General features: G+C 49.2%; 2 protein-coding genes across 2 annotated transcripts in view; one reads left to right on the plus strand and one right to left on the minus strand.

The window, feature by feature from the left end:
• Positions 1-238: 238 nt before the first annotated feature.
• aagab (alpha and gamma adaptin binding protein) lies at positions 239-7,940 on the plus strand. Its single transcript, XM_035396836.1, has 10 exons — positions 239-485; positions 2,079-2,269; positions 2,360-2,456; positions 2,706-2,795; positions 2,928-3,011; positions 4,291-4,370; positions 5,056-5,152; positions 5,632-5,736; positions 6,637-6,686; positions 7,065-7,940. The coding sequence occupies exons 1-10, from the start codon at positions 392-394 to the stop codon at positions 7,140-7,142; spliced, it is 966 nt and encodes a 321-aa protein (XP_035252727.1). The 5' UTR covers positions 239-391; the 3' UTR covers positions 7,143-7,940.
• Positions 7,941-12,353: 4,413 nt separating this feature from the next.
• Positions 12,354-21,114, minus strand: part of smad3b (SMAD family member 3b) — a 32,762-nt gene continuing 24,001 nt past the window's right edge. The window contains exons 6-9 of the mRNA XM_035396837.1: positions 20,654-20,866; positions 18,618-18,755; positions 17,405-17,549; positions 12,354-13,790 (exon numbers count right to left, since the gene is read on the minus strand). Of these exons, the coding sequence (XP_035252728.1) occupies positions 13,667-13,790; positions 17,405-17,549; positions 18,618-18,755; positions 20,654-20,866 (620 nt within the window). The 3' untranslated portion in view covers positions 12,354-13,666. The remainder of the gene's footprint in view (positions 13,791-17,404; positions 17,550-18,617; positions 18,756-20,653; positions 20,867-21,114) is intronic.

Raw genomic sequence — 21,114 nt, forward strand, 5'->3', positions numbered from 1 at the left:
GTCATCCCCATAGCAACAAGGTCAAGTGAACGACCGTACCATGGCAACAAGACGCGTCGTAGTCCTGTTCGCTGTCTTATAAATTAATTTATGTTTGCTAATAATGCATTTTGCTAATTCCTGGTCTTATCCGCATATAACATTTAACGATTTAATTTCATGATTATTTGGCATCATTTCCCGTTGCAATTAATTTCAGGACATGCAACTGCTAGCTAATATTCATAATAATGGACCTTAGACCACTATGGACAAAGGCAGACAGGTCTGCCACTAGCCAGCTAGCGAAAGTGAAGACTCGGAAGTGATACCTCTGCCGTCGCTCGGTTAAAGTTACCAGTTCCGCTTTGCTGTTATGCTATGTTTACCATTTTAATAGAAAGCCTAAAATATGTCAACCTCGCAGGAAGACGAAATGGCAACAGTGCCATGTGTCCTCATCACGAGCTGTGATCCCGGGTTCAAAGAGGAAGAACTGGTTAAACGTAAGTATGCAGGAATATCCCTGTCATAAGGTATAGCTAGCTAAGTAGCTAATCTATCTGTGGAATACAAACGGTTGGTTAGCTTGCTACCTAACCTAAACTACCGTTTTGGCTAACATTATCTAACCGGAAATAACCTGTTAAATAAAATGTTAAATACATACGCTGACTGTATTTACTCAGGGTTTCATTGTATTTGCAATTATCCTAACTATCTAGAGATAACCAATACAGTTAAAGAGTTATTTCATTGCAGATTAACCTTAGCTACCTTGCTTGCTTGTTGGTTTTGCTAGCTCATTTGCTGTATTGGTTCTGCTGCTGGTAGAAGCAGCTGTCACTTTAGATAGTTTACGAACCAGCTACGTTCATTTAACTTACGTTTAAGTCTTCTAACTTTAAGAAACTGTTGGCTAAATGTTTAGAGATGGGCACTCGCTACTAGCTAGCTGGAACTTTTGCTATGGTGGTAAATCTAGACTACATAGCAACCCTGAATGATGTTGGCTATATTGGCTAACATTACCTAGGAAACTGGTGTTTTGTGAAACGCCGTCATTCATTTTTGATCACATAATCAGCTAATTTAGCTATTCCTGGCAGCTCTCACTTTCCGGATGTGAATATAACATGTTATTCAAGCCAATTAACCAAGCTGAAACATCTGATCGTTTCTGTTTTGTAAGTTAGCTTGGTAACCTAGCTACATAGCTACGTGACTGTAGCTTTTTTCTCCCTTTGAATTGTGAGTGAGTAAGGAATCCAGCAGGTGGCAGTATTTAATTGTAGTTCGTTCGGGAAATTGGACATTCTCGTTTAAATATAACTAAATATAACAGCATTTGTTATTTATACATTTGGGGACTAATTACACCGTTTTGTGGTCCTGTCACTGGTGTTTATTACTTCTTGGAAAATCAAATCTGTAATAATCAGGCTTTACTCCGATTTCAGCAGTTTCAGGAATAGTGGCCTCAGTAGTTACCCCAACATTTGGTAACATTTTGGTGAAGTCTATCGGCTCATCCTTTTCCGGGCAATTGAAGGAAACCAGATGTCAGCTGCATACCCACACAGAACTTGGCCTCCACCATCACTGTCCCCCTGTTTCCATGCCACAAGCAGAAATACAAGCAGACTCAACCCACTGTGACCCAGTACTGCTGGAAGAACGCAGAAAAGCAGACAGAAACTGATGCATGACTCATGTGTGTACTTTAAACGTGTAGTTGTTTGTTATTTTTTTCTGCTCAGTAAGAAGATTGCTATTTGACAAATATCTTCAGCTCGGCTGCTCGTTTCCTGTAGGGCTTGTTTATGTGGGAATGTGTGTGCCAGTGATATTGCAAAGGCAATGAACTTGCCTTTATTCAAAAAGGAAAATAAAAGCAAATTGTTCTGGGGAAATAATAATATGTACTCAATAGTTCTGTAAAAACGATAGTTTGCTAATGAGGAAAAAAGAAAAACAAGTGTGGATGCTACGCTGAATAAAAGATACAAGATCAGAACTAGAATTTGGATGGAGGTGAAATGAAACTATTGCATTCATAGTCAGTAACTGCAAGATATAAAATGAAACTTTCATTTTAGAGATCTTGGGCGTTTCGTCGTTGCCTGCGCCCTCCGAACAGCAGGGGGCAGTGAGCTGGTATCCCTGGACCATCAATAATAAGTACTACACAGCCCAGGTCAGCCTATGTGTTGTGCCCAGCACCTTTCAGATGACCAGGGAGATTGCCCAGTCTATGCAAGCCTTCATTGTCTACTTCGACAGCGCTGTGGTGAGTCAGTGATGATTGAGGCAGCTTTGTCTACGGCTGTGCAGTCTGTGACGAGTGTTCCTTTAACCCCGGGTTCCCTGTGCCTTCCAGGTTGGGGGTCTCGACAGGGTATCCTCCTGGCTGCCCATAGTGGAGGATCTGGCTCCGGAGGTGCTGATCCTGGTGTGTGACCATGTGTGTGACAGCGGTGAGTGAGTGCTGTTCCTCCTTCAAGGCCACGTGTCAGTGTGAACAGGTGTGGTAGGGTTACAGGCCTGAGCGTCTCTGTGGTAGTGTTATAAGAATGACTGTGAATGAATGAATGAATGAAAGCGTGTTACTGCACACTGGTTTGAACAGGGTGCTGGTGTTAAGGAGGTGATGTGGCATTTGGCACAGTGGTGTTGTAGGACTGCTGGTCTGCGTGTCACAGAGCTGACGTGGGCGTGTCTTGCAGGAATCGGTAGACAGCAAGCACAGCAGTGGTGTCTGGCGCATGCCTTCGAACTGGTGGAGCTCAACCCTGAAGAACTGCCGGACGAGGACGGTGAGAGACAGAAAGTAGATTGCAAATAGCAAGCACACATACTAGTGCCTGTACTGATGCACGTCTTAAACAGCGTACTTCCTCTGTACTGCAGCTAAGCTGTCCTCTCCATTCTGTACAATGTCTTCCCAGATGACTTCCCGGAATCGACTGGGGTGAAGCGGATCGTCCAGGCGCTCAATGCCAACGTTTGGTCGAGCGTGGAGATGAAAGATGGTAGGGAGGTGCTGCTTCATGCCCCCAAACCCTCCCCCTGCTGCTGGGAGCATTCCACATCACACTAGTGTTACTCTTAGGCCTCCGTTCTGTTTCGTATAAATGAGGGCTTAGCATTTTTGGATAGATGCTGCTAGGATTCTCTTGCGGTTGTAAATTGTGGTTGGTCTGAAATGACGGACCAAAAACAGAAGCAATGCAAATCAGCCCTGGATGCAGCTACGGCTAAGTGGCATTCCTCGCTGGCAGGAGGGTTTTACAGTCTAATAAACAGCACAGGCACTCGCTGCCAGGAATGGAGGTTTTATAGGACCGGCAGACCACAACCTGCGTTCTTACTCAACCACAGCACCTAGCTCATATAAACCCAGCTGACACGCTGCCATGCGTCACCCAGACCGCTCTCCCTCTCTGCCCGTCGCTTTCCGATCGGCCCGTTCCATGCCTCCGCCCCGCCCCGCCGCGGCCTCTCCCAGGGCCCTTCCCGCTCTCGGCTGGGATGGGTGTCCTCGACACACCTGGTCCCCAAACACAGGTGCTGCGCGGCCCCACTTCAAAGAGCGGGCCCCGTTCTGTGCCTTAACCACAGCATGGGGGTTCAGCCTGCTGCTACGACCTGCTGAAGTTACTGCTTGGTCAGTTTTGAGGCATTTTAATGCTCACTCTCCCTTTCAGACCTCCCTCTCTTTTCTCTGAGATGAAGGAGGTAGAGGGTATGAATGCTGATGGGCAGAGATAAAACAATGGAAACCATGTGTTTCTCAGCAGTGCTGTTTGTATCATATTACCTCCATTTACACACTGTCTGATCTACTTTACAAAATGTACAGCATAAGTTCAAACAGCTTGATAAGGGCAGCAGTACTTCAGAAAAGGATAATTACCGCAGTTACTCCACTTAAATGGGATTTATCTGTGCGTATCCACAGCTGGAGTCAATTCCATTTCATTTCAAGTCAGTTTAGGAAATCCTATTCATGAATTAAAAAGTTCTCAGAACATTTGATGTGAATTTCAGTTCATTTCTGAATGGACTGATTTTGAATGGAATTGACCACAGTAATTTTAATAATCTTGATAATCTTCCATGTTTGTTTCCTGTAGTAAATATTGCGATGTTGTGGGTAGTAGAATATATTTCCAGTGGGAAGCATCTCGGAGTCATGACCTCTGAGTGATGTGCTGAGGTCATATGTGGATACTATGCTGCTATTTTTGAGTAGCGGACTTGGCACAGTTTGTTGTGTTTTTAATCTGACTCTATTTCTGTCCATCCCAGAGCACAACCAAGGGTTCGGCCTGATGAGCAGCCTGGTGGCGTCCCGGCACAACAACCCCCGTCCCAGCCAGGATTCACCAGTGAGTAACCTCCCCCCTGCCTCCCTCTGCCCGAAACCTGTCCATCCATCCGCACAGCCTCACCCCAGCCATGTAACTACCCTGCCACCAGCCCCCACCCCCCAAAACCTGTCCATCCATCCGCACAGCCTCACCCCAGCCATGTAACTACCCTGCCACCAGCCCCCACCCCCAAAAACCTGTCCATTCTCACTGCCTCACCCCAGCCATGACTACACCTTCCAGTACCCTGCCCCTAACCCCCACAACCTATCCATCCTCACAGCCTCACCCCCCCCCCCAATCTTCTGTCCCAGCCCAACAGTGCCATCCCATCCAGGATTCGAAGGTTCACCAGTAAGACACACCCCCTTTAACATGTTCATCATATCCTTTACAGCTGAACATGTGCCCTTTTGTGTGTAATTAAAGTTCTACATTGCCCCAGCAGTACATTAATGCTGAACAGTCATAATGCCTTAATTACCAGCAAGTACTTCATGCTGAGGTGGTGCAAATGACTGTGAAGTCTGTACTAGCTCTTTGCTGTTGTCTTTGTTTGTTGGCTCTAAGAATTTGAATAATGTTCCTAAATTGTATTTTGTATTAACCTGATTTATTGAAAAAGACTATTCGTATGTATAACTGTTTCTGTAACATGGCTGAATTGTGCATTGACTCACCTAATTACTTCCTTGTGTGTTAGTCCTCCCATCTGCCAGTAGAGGGCGGCATTGCCAGCACAGGAGTCGAGAGGCCGGAGACTGCAGGGAATGGTGACTCACAGGTTGATTCGCGAGTGGGTGAGTATCTCTGATCACCTCCTTTCCCTGAATACTCACCTTCCCATCATACCTACTACACACTCCCATAATGCAGCTGGGCTTTGATTATAATAAGCCACTTACCTCCAAGCCTAACCCCATTTGTCTGAAGATATTATGATTACGATAATTATATAATACTGGGAACATAAACCTGTTTGGATGTCAGCTCTTCCTGCTGTTGAAACCATACTAAAGTTTAGTTTTTAAAGCCTGTTGATCTCTGTGGGGTATATCAAAATATAAATATGTATTTATCAAAAAGCCTGAGGTCAATAAGGCAGGCCAGCTGTGATTGGTGGATATAGGTACAGGGTGTAGTGACCATGATCTGTATAGGTGATAGGATAGCTATAGTGCAAGCTTACCCATACTAGCAGTGTTTGTGACCCTTTACGTTTGACCAATGCTAGCTGCGCTGGGTAGTTAACCACCAGTGTTGCGTCTTCCTTACTCAGACCCCATGACCGACATGGACATCCAGGAGCTGGCCAGCCTGACCACCGGGGATGCAGACGTGGAGAACTTTGAGCGCCTCTTCACCAAGCTTAAAGAGATGAAAGGTGCAAACTCAGATAGGCACGCGTATAATGCAATGAAATAGTACATTTCTTCTTAAGCATTACATAAGTTGGATGAAATGTGTTCTTGCATGTCTTCCAAAGTGCTTTCCTAGAGGAAGCAGTCGTATGTTGAGGTAACGGGCTCCCGTAAAGTGGGATGGGTCTTAAGGTGATGCTACACAAGGAAACTTTCTTGGCAACAGTTGCAGCAACAGTTTCCGCCAATGAGGACAGCAACCACTGGCACTGATGATGAGAGGGGACGGGCAACCTCATTCTTTCTCAAGAAAATTTGATCAGCGGAAACTTTTAGAGGACAGCTTTTGTGAATCTTCCAATCACTATGCTGAATTTGCGTCATGTGATCTCCCCAGCCTCAGGAAGAAAGAGCTTGCAGTAATAAAAGTTTACTCTGGTAAGTGGTGATAAATTGATGTGCACAGAAAACACATAAACTAACGTGTGGTTGATGTTAAACTGAGGTTTCAGCCTCTGTCATAGCGGTCTCTGCCAACTGTTGAAACATTCCGATTGGCTCAAATACATTCCAGTGACTCAAAATTATTTTTCAGTTACAAAGTTTCCCAGTTGCTTATTGCCCACACTAGTTGCTCTTTGTATCATCAGTTGCCCATTGCAGCAACCTTTGCCCAAAAAGGTGCCTCGTGTAGCACCACCTTAAGGGTCATGCCCTGATGGGTTTAGCTTGTATGTACGGACTGTTGCTGTACTCGTGAGCAGTTCTGAATCCCAAGCAGTCCCAGTGGTAACGGCTCAAATCAACCTGGGATTTATGAGCTGCCTCAAGTATTCGTCCAGCCAGATGATAAATGGTTAACTCCCAAAGGTGTTCTGGTAGAGTATGGGCAAAGTCCCCGTTCACGCTCTCTCTCTCTGCAGATAAAGCCTCCTCCTTACCTCATGAGCAGAGGAAAGTACACGCTGAGAAGGTAGGAACGTCCGGTGTAATGAACACTTAAAGTGCAGTAAGAATGTCCAGTGTAGCACTCAGACCTGACTCATTAGGCAGCAGCTTTCTGCTGCATGACCAGCAGCCAGTTCCAAACGCCACGCTGGAAACTATTCCCCAATCGCTGGCTACTGCGCTGCCGGTGCGGCTCCAGCAGCAGCCTTCCTGTTCCAAAGCAAGCCGCAGCGTGCACCGCTAAGGAGGGCTGAGGACCCAAAATTACTTTTATTGGTGTTTTTGGCGACGCTGGGAGTCAGACGGTCGTAAACTTGAAAACAGTGAAGTAACGGTTCAAAATATTTGTATTTGGGTTTGGGCGGTTGGTTCTATTGGGTGACAGGCGTCACGTGTTCCTCAGGTTGCCAAAGCGTTCTGGATGGCGATTGGTGGAGACCAGGACGAGATTGATGGACTTTCCTCAGGGGAAGAGAGTTGAGGCCCAGCTGACGCTGGCCAAGATGACACTCCTCCCTCACCTCTGCAGTTACTGCCCGCTCTGGTCACACTCCCTTCCCTGGCCTCACGCTGGGTGCAGCATGCCCACAACAGGCTGGGTCTCCTCCGCTCAGACACAGCCACAGCCAGAGAGAGAGAGTGGGCGGGAGGCTGAAGTGGTCGAGAGGAACAGGCTCTTTCTAATTTTATTTTCCACCATTTCAGTTTCCCCTCTCTGCCCCTAACAACCTAAATTATCTGGCACTGGCCAATCACAGCTGCAGGTTCAGTTAAAAAAATAAAAAAGATCAATCTTCCAATGTGAGGTAGGGGGCAGGGGGTGCATGAAGAACAGTACTGGAAAAATACAGGAGTTCTCCCATTGGGCAGGTTTGCTCCACTGGTTTGATTGATACTTTAGCTGAATCCCTCATTTGCACTTTCTGCAATGCTGGTGATTTGTAAAGGACTTAATGGTCACATTGCCCTCAGTGTAAAGCACTGCACAGAGATAGATTTTATGTGATTTGTATTCTAGTCTTTGCATCTAAAGACAATTTATCTTATTTAAGATACTGTTGTCCCACTACAGAACTGAACTAGAGTGTGAGGGGAAAACTGCACCTTCCCCCCAAGCCAAGAGTATAATCAAGTACCTTTCTCACCATTGTGTGCATACAATTCATACGCAAGACATTCATTCATCTTGCCTACATACAGTTGTCCCATAACCGATCAAAGAAACATGTGAATGTGTCATTTTTGCCATGTAAAAACAATAAAAGAAATAAGAAACCTACCTTTGCTGCGGCGTGTTACTCTACAGCGAGGCCCCCGTGCGTTCACACAAACGTGCGCCATGTCACGTCGGTTCTCACACTTCAGAGACGCTATTTCTGGCTCCGTCTCCACGCCGACGGCGGCGGCAGGTAGCGGGGCCCTCCCGGGCCCGCGGGCCCCGGGGAACAAAGGCACCCTTCATACGGGCGCAGGGCCACGCGGTGCGGCGCAGACGCCGGCTGGTTCGCATTACGCTGTAACCTAGCGATGGAGAAACACAGGAGCGAGGCCGCGGGCCTGTCATTACGCGCCCGGCTCCGCCTGCCTGCGCGGGAGGGGCCGCGGGGAGAGAGCCGCCTCACCACCCGTCATTATCCCTGATAGGAACAGCAGCGGGACAAACTGCTGTGGCCTCCTCTGAGAAGCGGTCCAAACCGCCCAGCTGAGAGAGCTGGGGCGGGCCGCACCGAGCGCAGCTCACGGCAGAACCGGATCCAGCCAGTCAGCTTCGCTTACTCACGCTAACGGGTACGACTTCGGGGACCGACTCCCCTTGTGAGGGGGAGAAAAAATACAGTTTGACTCAAAATAAAACCATTGCTAATGTCATCCATTCATTTTGGCTTAGAAAACAAGCCTCAGAACAGTGCTTAAGGGTAAGTGTGCTGCTGGCTTGCGTCATGTAAACTAATAACATAGGAGGAAATATGAGCTCAATACAAACTGTTAACTGATACATCCTGTGTGCAAATGACATGCTGTTACTCGTGACTGGAGATCAGTAACTAGGAAACAATGGTCTTTGGAACTGTGGTCAAATACGTCCAGATGCAAACCAATTAAAAATATAATTGGAACAAAACACAATGACCTTGATTTTTTTCATTATTATTTTTTAATAAAAGACCAACAATAACAAAAAAATACAATGCAATATTTAAAACGATCAGTTCATATGCAAGGAAAAACAGAGGATATATATGCATTTATAATTATATAAAAGACAAAAGATTCAAGGAAAAGCACAATGACACAAAACTAAGCACCAATTTAAGAATACAACAATAACAAGTAATGAAAGATTTAAAAGAAAGAATACATTAATACATTTAAAGACAATTCCTTTACTTAAATGTCCTAAAGGACACGACCAGACAACACCTCTGTCCTGTTGGATTTCCAGTCCAGTCCCAGAGGGCATTGTTTTAAAGGGTCAAGTTGACTTTCAACATTAGGATAAATTAGGAGGGGAAAAAGTAAAACTTAACAGTATGGCAGCACATTGCTGCCACAGTGAAAACACTTTCCACTCAGTATCTCGTTATGAGAAACTTACAATGAAAAACTTCCATCTCACGTTTCTCGTAATAAGGACATACCGAAGGATCTCGTCATAACGAGAAAACAGCCTATTGAAAATCATACCGTTTGTTCAGTGAAGGCCAACAACTTGGAGAATGACTCATGAGCATTATTTAATCAAGTTTAACTTTAGCCTTGGGTTGAGACAGCGAGATTCTGCTGTTCTCGTGCACTTTAGATGGTATTGTGATAAGTACGCCTGCAGTAAGAATTCTGAAATGTATGGGCGTGTACAGAAGAAACAGTCTCACCCTCAAAGTTATATGCCTTCACTGTACAAATTCTGCATATCATTTTTTGTGTGTATTGATAGCAGTAGCTATCATAATACTTAGTGAGAATAGTTCTCTGTGATCCCATAAGAGGGAGCTCATGGGCTGTACTATGCTGACGTCAATAAACTGCACCTTTTGATGGGTAGTGAATGTGACGCACTGATCAAAACACTGGCTGCGCTCGAAAACAAATGCTACTACAAACATAGTACATAATACATTAGTATGTACCACATACCAAGACGGACGTTAGTATGAATAGCTAATTGCCTACACAGGACATTTTGGAATTGAGTATACTTAACCGTGCCACAACCTGTGACCAATTGCCTATTTTTAAAAAAGTAAACCCTATTTGGTTTATTAAATTTTACTTATGAAAAAATGTTGTCTTCCTTACAGGGGTGTTTACCGTTCGGTAACCTTGGTCACGCACTGAAATTTTCACGAACGTAGTATACACCCATGCACTTTCTGCATACTCAAAATTAGCATACTACGCACATGAAGCATACTCCATACTCATTTCACACCAGAGTACTAGGTACGATTAATATGTCATTTTGCACACAGCCTATTTTTGTGTCACAAGATAAAGTTTTTCGTTATAACGAGATGTGTTGGTATGTTATTATAATGACATACTGAGCATAAAATATGTTTTCCACTGTGGCAGAAACGTGCTGCCATAAGACAGAAATGTTGAGGGAGAGAGGCCACCCTACACTGCCCTGAATCTGCCCACCCTACACTGCCCTGAATCTGCCCACCCTACACTGCCCTGAATCTGCCCACCCTACACTGCCCTGAATCTGCCCACCCTACACTGCCCTGAATCTGCCCACCCTACACTGCCCTGAATCTGCCCACCCTACACTGCCCTGAATCTGCCCACCCTACACTGCCCTGAATCTGCCCACCCTACACTGCCCTGAATCTGCCCACCCTACACTGCCCTGAATCTGCCCACCCTACACTGCCCTGAATCTGCCCACCCTACACTGCCCCAGGTGGATCACTCCCCATGCAGCCATTTTAGACTTTACAAGCAACAGGACATGCAAGCCGCTTTAAATGCCAAACCAGCAGTGTGAGTGCCAAGTGCCTTTTTTCTGGATATGACCTGTGGCTTTGTGAAGTCTGAAGCGTGCCTCTTTAAGTGCTATCATGCATTGGGGGCCTTGATAAGTGTTCCACCTGTGTGTTCCCCGACCCACAGCTCACAGCACTGTCTTATTAGTGCTGACCCACCTCAGAGATCGCTGGCCTCAGACCACAGAACAACCAGGCCTCTCTCCCCTCCAGTTCACAAAACCAGCTGCCTCTGCAGGGGAAATAGTTACAGTTTACTGGGAAAACCTTTTTTTAAACACCACTGATTATGCATGCAGTGCCATTTCTATCCTGTTCTTGAAAACGGAAGAATATAAATAATCTGGCTGTCCAATCAGGGCTTAGGACACATGGGGACAAGGGGCCCAGCTTGAGTACACACAGCCAACCATGACAACCTGCACTTCCCTTTTCAAAGTCCACCCACTTCTCATGTAAAAAAATATCACTCTAAGGTCTCCAGAGAACCTGCCAGCATTATTTGCTGCCCCACCCCAACCTACCCCATTTCATTACTTGGTAAATTCTTAAAAAACTATTCTCATAATTTGCAGTAAAACCACATTAAAATTCCCCCTTTCTTTAAAAAAAAAAAAAAGTATGGGTACATGGTAGCAAAATAGAATCTACAGTACAAAGAGTGGAAATATCAGAAAATAAGCATGCATCTTTTTAATCATTATAGGTGTACACATTTAGTTCTTTTTTCCTCTAGAGTAAAAATGCACGGTGGTCCTGAGGAAAGTGCTACCCCTTCGCCCAGCTGTTGGACAGACACGCTGATGGCGGGCAGCACACAGTGCTGCGGCGGTAGTCTCACGCGCACGCACAGACGCCAGACCGGGGCACACTGATTGGCTGAAAGCTCAGAGCTTAACCAACAGTTTCCACCACATTTGTGAGGCCCTGGAGAAGCAGGAGCCCCCGGTCTGCCCACAAAGCTCACGCGTGTGTGTCAGGGGTCAGGGGTCAGGGGTCAGTCTAGACCCCCGGCCAGCACTGCTGCTGCTCAAGGGGCAGGACAAGCCCGTTCCGCTCGCTCTCCATTAGTGTTCATGACACAGACCACGTAATATATAACACTAAATATCTGTATGTACAGCTAACATTACCATTATGGGACAAGAAAACAGAAACTTACCCCCTTATTTCCTGTACAGGACATTTAGCAAAAATTACTTCCAAAAAAAAATAAAAATAATAAAATCTCAGCAGGTGCGCTTCACCTACTCATCGTGGAGCAAAGAGGTGTCCACAAGTTAAAGACCTACCGAGTAACATTTTGAGAGTCAAAACGGCACCAGTTACCATTTTGTAATATTCACAATGCCTTTTTTCAAAACTGACCTAAACATTTAGTTACTTCCACATAGATTACCGAGAACCAATGCTTTTCTCATTTATGTTTTTAAGGAAACATTACTTTAAAATTTAAAGTACCTGAATAGTCATTGTTAGTATGGCTGTACGTTCTCGGGGACGACTGACGCTTCTGGGTGCATGCACTGCTGGGACTGCAGAGGCCCACTTTCAGCCCAGCACAGCCGCCCCACGGTCCTGCTTTCAAACAAACATCAAAATCCCCCTCCAGAAGCCAAGCAGGGCACGGGTGGAGAGAGAGAGAGAGGGAGAGAGAGAGAGGGAGCGAGTGAGTGAGAGAGAGAGGGAGCGAGTGAGTGAGAGAGAGAGAGAGAGAGAGGGAGCGAGTGAGTGAGAGAGAGAGAGAGGGAGAGAGGGAGCGAGTGAGTGAGGATGGTGGACAGGAAGCTGGCTCCTGTCCTAGGGCTGGGAGACAGACACCGGGCTGACAGCTGGCTAAAAGATTAAACACACGGCACAATCCATTCTTACATCAGCAGAGAGAATGGATGCCTGGGAAGGGTTCACAAAGGGAGATTACGAGCAGGGTGGCAGACTGCGGTGTCCCAGCACCGTGCTGGAACAGAGACCTGACACGCCCCATCACACGCGGGCACACGTCACCGTTTCACCCCAGGGCACGCGCCCGCTCTTCCTGCTCACTGGCAGCGCTGCCAGGTCTGCCAGCTATGCCAGCTTTCTCCAGCAGAGAGGAGAGAGCTATGTGCGTGTGTGTGTGTGCGTGTGTGTGCGCGCTGGGGATTAGTCTTTATAAACAAAAGAACAAAATGACACAATGCTTTAAAGCATCTAACCAGCCTCTCCATTCTGTGTATAGCTTGTAGGCATGAAAAAGTGAAAACTTCTCTTACAGGTTTGGTTCACTTAAAATCAACTCTCAGGAGGAGGGCAGGGGGCTTTCCTCATGTCTGCACTCCAGGTCAGGCGCGTCAGACTCACTTCCTGGAGGGAAAGTTAAATATGGAATACACTCGGCCTGCGCTGAAATGTCAGCTGGACTGCGTTTTCAGAAATGCAGAGGTATGAACGTCACTACGAACGTCCAGCGATCCGAACGACCGCGCTGAAGAGCCAGGACACACACAGCCCTCCAGGATCTGAGTCTGACACCCCCACTCCAAGCATTCAAACATCCATTTCCTTTTCTGTCCACAACAAAGATAACAGTCTTTCATTGTTCATAATGCGCTCTGAACTACAACTACACCTCTGCTGGTATATGTACAGCTAAAAACATGAAGAACTACAGACGGGACATCTCTGTTCATTTTTCATTATTTTTCACCTATGGCTCACGATGGCTGTTTGGCAGCGAATGCCAAGACAATATACACATTTTCTTTTTCTTTTTTAAAATTCAGCATCAAATCGATACAGAAAGCGTGAAAACAATACAAACTGTACTGTTTGTAATGCACTCATCCCCTTTGCCACAAACATGAAATAAAAGTGCTTTAGGACCATGTGTGAAGTGGTGCAGCTGGATCCAACGGATGGGGTGTGTGCAGCAGATCTGCTGTGCGGGGGGGGGCCCCATTCTCCCCCCCCCCCAATTTTCTCTGTGGGTTTTGGTCTGTGCGTCGTCCGGGATGTGGGGGGGGGGGGGAGGACCTTCCTATGACACGCTGGAACACCGGATGCTGGGGGAGCCCATCTGGGTGAGCACCTTGTCCAGCCACTGCAGCGGACCGTTGAGGTGCAGCTCGATCCAGCAGGGGGTGCTAGTCACCGTCTGTCGCCTGTGGGGGGGAGAGGAAGCAGGGGTTTTAACTGACAGGATAAAAGCAAGCAGGCAGGGGTGACTCAGTCAAAATAAGTCCTGGGGAAGTGGTCAGACTGGACCAAACATTCCAGACACAGCCTAACTCGAGATGCGCTCAGAACGTCTACATTAATGCTTTCATTATTGAATTTTGTTACTGGAAAATTTTAAGTTCAAGCTCCGCTGAGATAAACAAGTTGTAATTACAACTTTTATGTAAACAGCAGTTCCCCCCCCCCAAACCCCAGAGTTTTCATAAGTTGAATAGGAAGAAAAACGCACAAATTAAAAAAATTAAAATAAACTTAAAAAACCAAAATAAACATTGTTGTTTGGTCTGAGGCTCCTGAGATGTGTAGCAACACACAGGGCAATGAAGGAGAAAGCATGCCAGCCAGGTGCCAGTTTTATCTTGTTTGACAGGAACAGTTCTGGCCGTATCCTTTCTCTAAACTCTGACTCCAAGCTGTCCGGGAAATCATCCCACCATTAAGAGTGAAATCAAATCCTTGCCTGACACATTCCCAGACTCTAAAGCCTGTACACAGCCCAAACCAAGACATTTACACCCAGCTCAGCTCATATGATCAGTCAATCTGTTTTAGGTGTGTGTGCGTGTGTGTGTGTGCACGTCCGTGCGTGAGTGCATGTGTGTGCTTGTGTGTGAATGGATGTGCGTTTCCTTGTGACTATGAGGAAAAAATAGTTTCAGTGGGGATTCTGTGTAAAAATATGTTTAAGACATATCTTGAAAACACATGAAAAAATATTTTTCAGTCACAAACTATTTGGTTGAAGAACTAATTGGGGGCTTTAGCCAATGGCAAAGCAAGTAGTAATCAGGTGGACTGTCAAGTGAACTGCTGTCTTCTTCAAAAGTGGCCTTGTCTGGGAATGTTAAAGAGTGCACCAGGCTGGGTGAATATAATTATATAACCGTTTGAGCTAAATTGAGCTTATTTGCAGAGTGAAGCCCAGCAAGGTGATCAAAATAAATACATTTAAAAGATGAGAAAAGCAGAGGCCTGTCCTCTTCCGCTGGGCCGTGTGCAACAGGCTCTAGTCAACTATAAGCAATGGCAACAGCCAACCGCCCAAATGAAAGCTGCCCCTGGCCCTGTGTTTATATACTGTGGTTTCCGCCCGCTCTATAAATACTCGCTCGCTGCGGCTCGTCTTCAGGCCGGGGCGGGCGAGCGAGCGGCGGCTGAGGCCTCCACGTGAGCCCGGTCCTCCGCTCCGAGCGCCCGTCCCATCCCACGCCGGGGCGGCCGCTCCTGCCAAACGAAGCCCCCCTGCATTCCTTCCCGCTTACACAACCTCCCCCCCGCCGGCACCCCACCCCCCCCGGACTCCAGACCCTCTTAAAAACCCGTGCACACTGAAGAGGAGCTCTCCCCCCTCTCCCGATGGGCTCGAGTTCCTCACTCACTGGAGCACTCGGAGCCTGCCGGCCGGCCCGGCCAGCGCTACGCCTGCTAGCGCCCCTCTCCTACAGCGCTCTCTCAGTGCCCCACGGGGCCAGCAGGCAGGAGAGAGCACCGCTGAATCACAGCACCTCCATGTACACGCTACAGCCTATACAGCACAGCGAATCAGAGAGGGGGCGGTCAGGGGAAAACTCTCACATCCTCACCACATTCTTCACGACCTTCCACAAACACACCTCCGGCTGGATATCTAATGAAGCCTTTCAGGGTAAATAACAAGGGCAATAATTCAACACGCCTACACAGTCTTATACTCCATACCTCTATTGGAGAAACAGTGAAAGAAAGATGACATTTCAATCTGTCAGGTGTTTTTTTCCTTTGGTACTCTGCAGTACACCAGGGTGTGGACCGTTAGGAGTGTGCAGCCTCCTTAGATTTGCACGGTCGCTTTTTTGACTTAGCACCTCATTGGCGTGCTCGTGCCCAGCGGATCTCTCTTAATTACACTGGTGAACCACACAAACTCAGCGCTCCACCCTGGACCCGCCACCTTCAACCCACTTCTCTAACCACTACTGCACACAGAAACAGAAGCCAGCTGCTACAACAAACACTAATAGCTAAAAATAGCCCAGAAGCACGAGGCCGGTTCTTGTAAACTTGTTTCACTTTCCGTCTGCATGGAGGCCCCTGGGAGTTGACTGGCCTTGCACGATATTTAGCCGTGTACAGTCCTGCTGGCGAAATGTGGCTGAAGCTGAGTGCTGGACCTGCAGGCCTCATTGAGTTTCAGTAAGAGGCAGGGGACAGGGGGAGGGGGGGACCTGCCGGGAAACTGGGAGAGAGGGGGGAGGGACAGAGTTAGAGAGGGAGCGAGGGAGAGGGAGAGGGAGAACTCAGAGTGGGTGTCGAGTGAAATCCGATTCGGGTCCCCAGTTCCCGCACATGCTCAGTTTCCCTGAGCCGGCCTCCCTCTCACAAACACACTCCACCCCAATCTGTCTCCGTCCCTCCAACCTTCTGCTGTCATGCCAACTCATTCAGTTTAATTCAATCTACTCCAGTCACCTGCTTTTACACTGGAGACATCTGCCCTCGGTTCAGCATGTCAGAGGAGCAGCCAGTGTGTAAAACCAGGCTGAATAATTCAACCTCTGCAATTCAATTAAGCCACTTTGCTTTCTGAAGCCTGTGTTTGCGCTTATCTGAGCCCATATGACAGGGAACACTTACTATTCTAGGCTTGCGCTTCCCCTCACAGCGCACGGGTTGTAATTGTTCTCCAGAGGGTTTAGATTATTTCAGACTGTTCATTTGTACGCTTTCAGTACAGTTTATTTTCCCGTTATTTTCCCTGGATGATGAACTAACCATTTTGTGTGGCTGAATCACGCTGGTTCATCTGCTATTTCAATTGACTTTTTTTCCAAATTCAAGTTTGTCGTGGTTGGAATTCTGCTGCTGCTATTAACAATGTTAATGTGGTTAGTAACAGTAATTAGCAACTACATTACTCTCTCTCACGCTCTCTCCCACACTTTCTCACACTCTTACTCCCACACTCTCATGCTCTTACTCTCACTCTCTTTCACTCCCTCTCTCTCTCTCACTCTCTCCTATTCTCTCTTACTCTGACTTGATGCACAAACTCTCACTGGTTCCCTTCTCTCACCGATTCTCCCTCTCACACACTCGCTCTCCTGCTCCCTCTCTCTAAAAACACAACTGTTTCTTATTAGCCCCCCTCCCCCACTCCCCACCTCTCCTGAAATACAGGGAGTAGCTCCTCCTGCGCCTCCCTGACCGCTCCATTCAAACGGCCCTCATTGTTTGGCGAGGGCCCTGATAAACACGGCCCCGTCCCTAAAAAGAGTTTACGAGCCCGTGCGCTGGCGGGAGGGGCTGTGGCTGTGGCTGGGGGGGGTGTTCTGACCCCCCCGGCGCAGTGACTCATGCCGCTGAACCCCCTGCTCCCCCCCTCCTCCCACACTCGCTGCGCATGCCTCGGCCGAGCAGGAAGCGCCCGTTCTGACGCAGGCTAACTGCGCAGCCCGTCCACTCTTCTGCACTGAACAGTGCTGCTCTCACGCTCCAGCAGGACAGACCTGCAGCAGCGCTGCGCTCTGTGGGTGTGGTCTTCAGGCGGCAGGAGTGTTACCTGTACTCCGCTCCCCAGCCCTTGACGAAGCTCATGCGGATGGTGCACATGCGGGTGAGTTGGTACACCGCCTCGAAGCCCTGGTTCACTGACTGGGCCAGCAGGGCGGCAAACTCCTGGTTGTTGAAGATCTTCAGGTTGCAGCCTAGGGGGGAGAGGACGGAGTGGACTTAGGCATGTGTGTGAGGCTCAGAGGAAACACAGGAAGGTGTGGACGTGGAGCACGTGTGTGAGGCTCAGGAAGGTGAGGACGTGGAGCACGTGTGAGGCTCAGAGGAAACACAGAGCTGAGATGGGGATGGCTCTGTGAACAGATCCATTCATGCACATGGGTGTGGCTGTGTGTCAGTCTGTGTGGGGTTCTGGTTGTACAGAACAGGGGCCCAGCAGGGGTATGATCAGGGGAGTCTTCCCAAGCCGTGTGTGGGTCTGTATGCCTGCGTGGATGAGAGAGAATGCAAGTGTATGTGTATATGGCTCTATGTATGTGTGTGCGTGCGTGTGTGTACTGGTGAGTATGTATGTGTGTGCGTGCGTGTGTGTGAGTGTGTGCGTGTAACTGCGTGTGTGTGTATCTGCTTGTGCGAGTGTGTGTAACTGCGTGTGTGTGTATCTGCTTGTGCGAGTGTGTGTAACTGCGTGCGTGTGTATCTGCTTGTGTGTGTAACTGCGTGTGTGTGTATCTGCTTGTGTGTGTAACTGCGTGTGTGTGTATCTGCTTGTGTGTGTAACTGCATGTGTGTGTATCTGCTTGTGCGAGTGTGTGTAACTGCGTGTGTGTGTGTAACTGCGTGTGTGTGTATTTGCTTGTGCGAGTGTGTGTAACTGTGTGTGTGTATCTGCTTGTGCGAGTGTGTGTAACTGCGTGTGTGTGTATCTGCATGTGCGAGTGTGTGTAACTGCGTGTGTGTGTATCTGCATGTGCGAGTGTGTGTAACTGCGTGTGTGTGTGTATCTGCTTGTGCGAGTGTGTGTAACTGCGTGTGTGTGTGTGTAACTGCGTGTGTGTGTGTGTAACTGCGTGTGTGTGTGTGTATCTGCTTGTGGGAGTGTGTATCTGCTTGTGCGAGTGTGTGTAACTGCGTGTGTGTGTGTGTATCTGCTTGTGGGAGTGTGTAACTGTGTGTGTGTGTAACTGTGTGTGTGTGTGTGTGTGTGTGTGTGTAACTGTGTGTGTGTGTACATGCGTGTACATGTGGCCTCCCTCTCTTACCTGGTGGGATCTTGCAGACGGTGGCTGGGTGCCAGCCGTAGCGCTGGTTGCAGTTTGGACTCTGGACAAAGATGGCGCTGTCGCTGAGGCATTCGGCAAACACCTCTCCCCCGATGTAGTACAGCCGCACCCCCCTGCCTGGAGCAGGACAGGGCTTTCAGTACTCACACCTTACAGCACTACACTGCCCATAATACTGTTTCACATAATATCACCTAAATACTGAAAGCCTGTTTAACATGTCCCGTGTAAAATCTGTCATCGTAATTGTGCACAGTTGTGTATACGTGTCCATAAATGAGGAATGATTTTTTTCCAACTTTATTCTTTTATTGCTTTCACTTCACTCATCATTTTGAAAACCTTTTAGCTAGTGTGCTTTTAATAAGCACTCTGGCAATTTCACTGCTAAATAAAAACAGTTGACTGTCTGACTGACTGGCTGGCTGGCTGGCTGATTGGCTGGCTGGATGGCTGGCTGGCTGATTGGCTGGCTGGATGGCTGGCTGGATGGCTGGCTGGCTGGCTGGCTGATTGGGTGGCTGATTGGCTGGCTGATTGGCTGGCTGGCTGATTGGGTGGCTGATTGGGTGGCTGGCTGATTGGATAGCTGGCTGGCTGGCTGGCTGATTGGGTGGCTGATTGGCTGGCTGGCTGGCTGGCTGGCTGGCTGGCTAGCTGGCTAGCTGGCTAGCTGGCTAGCTGGCTGGCTGATTGGCTGGCTAACTGGCTGGCTGGGTGATTGGCTGGGTGGCTGGCTGACTGGCTGGCTGACTGGCTGGCTGGCTGGCTGATTGGCTGGCTGATTGGATGGGTGGCTGATTGGCTGGCTGAATGGCTGGGTGGCTGGCTGGGTGGCTGGCTGACTGGCTGGCTGGCTGATTGGCTGGCTGATTGGCTGGCTGATTGGCTGGGTGGCTGGCTGACTGGCTGGGTGGATGACTGGCTGGCTGATTGGCTGGCTGGCTGGCTGGCTGACTGGCTGGCTGATTGGCTGACTGGCTGGCTGGCTGGCTGGCTGATTGGCTGGCTGGCTAGCTGGCTAGCTGGCTGGCTGATTGGCTGGCTGACTGGCTGGCTGGCTGATTGGCTGGGTGGCTGGCTGACTGGCTGGCTGGCTGGCTGATTGGCTGGGTGGCTGATTGGCTGGCTGAATGGCTGACTGGCTGGCTGGCTGATTGGCTGGCTGATTGGCTGGGTGGCTGGCTGACTGGCTGGGTGGCTGACTGGCTGGCTGATTGGCTGGCTGGGTGGCTGGCTGGCTGATTGGCTGACTGGCTGGCTGATTGGCTGGCTGGCTGGCTGGCTGGCTGACTGGCTGGCTGATTGGCTGGCTGGCTGATTGGCTGGCTGGCTGGCTGGCTGGCTGCCTGCCTAGCTGGCTGGCTGATTGGCTGGCTGGCTGGCTGGGCGGCTGGCTGACTGATTGGCAGGCTGGCTGGCTGGCTGGCTGGCTGATTGGCTGGCTGGCTGATTGGCTGGCTGGCTGACTGGCTGGCTGATTGGCTGGCTGGCTGGCTGGCTGGCTGGCTGATTGGCTGGCTGGCTGGCTGCCTAGCTGGCTGGCTGATTGGCTGGCTGGCTGGCTGATTGGCTGGCTGATTGGCTGGGTGGCTGGCTGGGTGGCTGGCTGACTGGCTGGGTGGCTGACTGGCTGGCTGACTGGCTGGCTGGGTGGCTGGCTGGCTGATTGGCTGACTGGCTGGCTGATTGGCTGGCTGACTGGCTGGCTGGCTGATTGGCTGGCTGGCTGGCTGGCTGCCTGCCTAGCTGGCTGACTGATTGGCTGGCTGGCTGGCTGGGTGGCTGGCTGACTGATTGGCAGGCTGGCTGGCTGATTGGCTGGCTGGCTGATTGGCTGGCTGGCTGACTGGCTGGCTGATTGGCTGGCTGATTGGCTGGCTGGCTGGCTGGCTGGCTGGCTGATTGGCTGGCTGGCTGGCTGCCTAGCTGGCTGGCTGATTGGCTGGCTGGCTGGTTAACAGGCTGACAGACTGTGTACGTAGGGAAGGCGTGTCAGTGCTGAGCAGCAGTACCGATGTGCCGACGGGTGAGCTCCACGGCGGCGTTGCGGTTGACGTTGGAGAGCAGGCCCAGGCAGAAGCGCTCAGAGTTGGACGGGTCAGTGAAGCCGTCCACAGTGAGCGAGGGCTGGGAGGCGTGGAAGGTCTCCCCCACGCGCTGGTTCAGCTCATAGTAGGATATGGAGCACCAGAACGCCGGCTCACAGTACGTCACCGGCTGCAGGTCTGAAGCACAGAGAGGACAGGTAGTGAGCACACGCACACGCACTCACACGCACGCACACGATCACGCTCATACTCACACTCACACTCGCGCACACGATCACGCTCACACTCACGCACACGCACACGATCACGCTCGCACTCGCACTCGCACTCGCACTCGCACTCGCACTCGCACTCGCACTCGCACTCGCACTCGCACTCGCACTCGCACTCGCACTCGCACTCGCACTCACACTCACACTCACACT

Source organism: Anguilla anguilla, chromosome 16 (genome assembly GCF_013347855.1).
Source record: "Anguilla anguilla isolate fAngAng1 chromosome 16, fAngAng1.pri, whole genome shotgun sequence".
Taxonomy (NCBI): domain Eukaryota; kingdom Metazoa; phylum Chordata; class Actinopteri; order Anguilliformes; family Anguillidae; genus Anguilla; species Anguilla anguilla.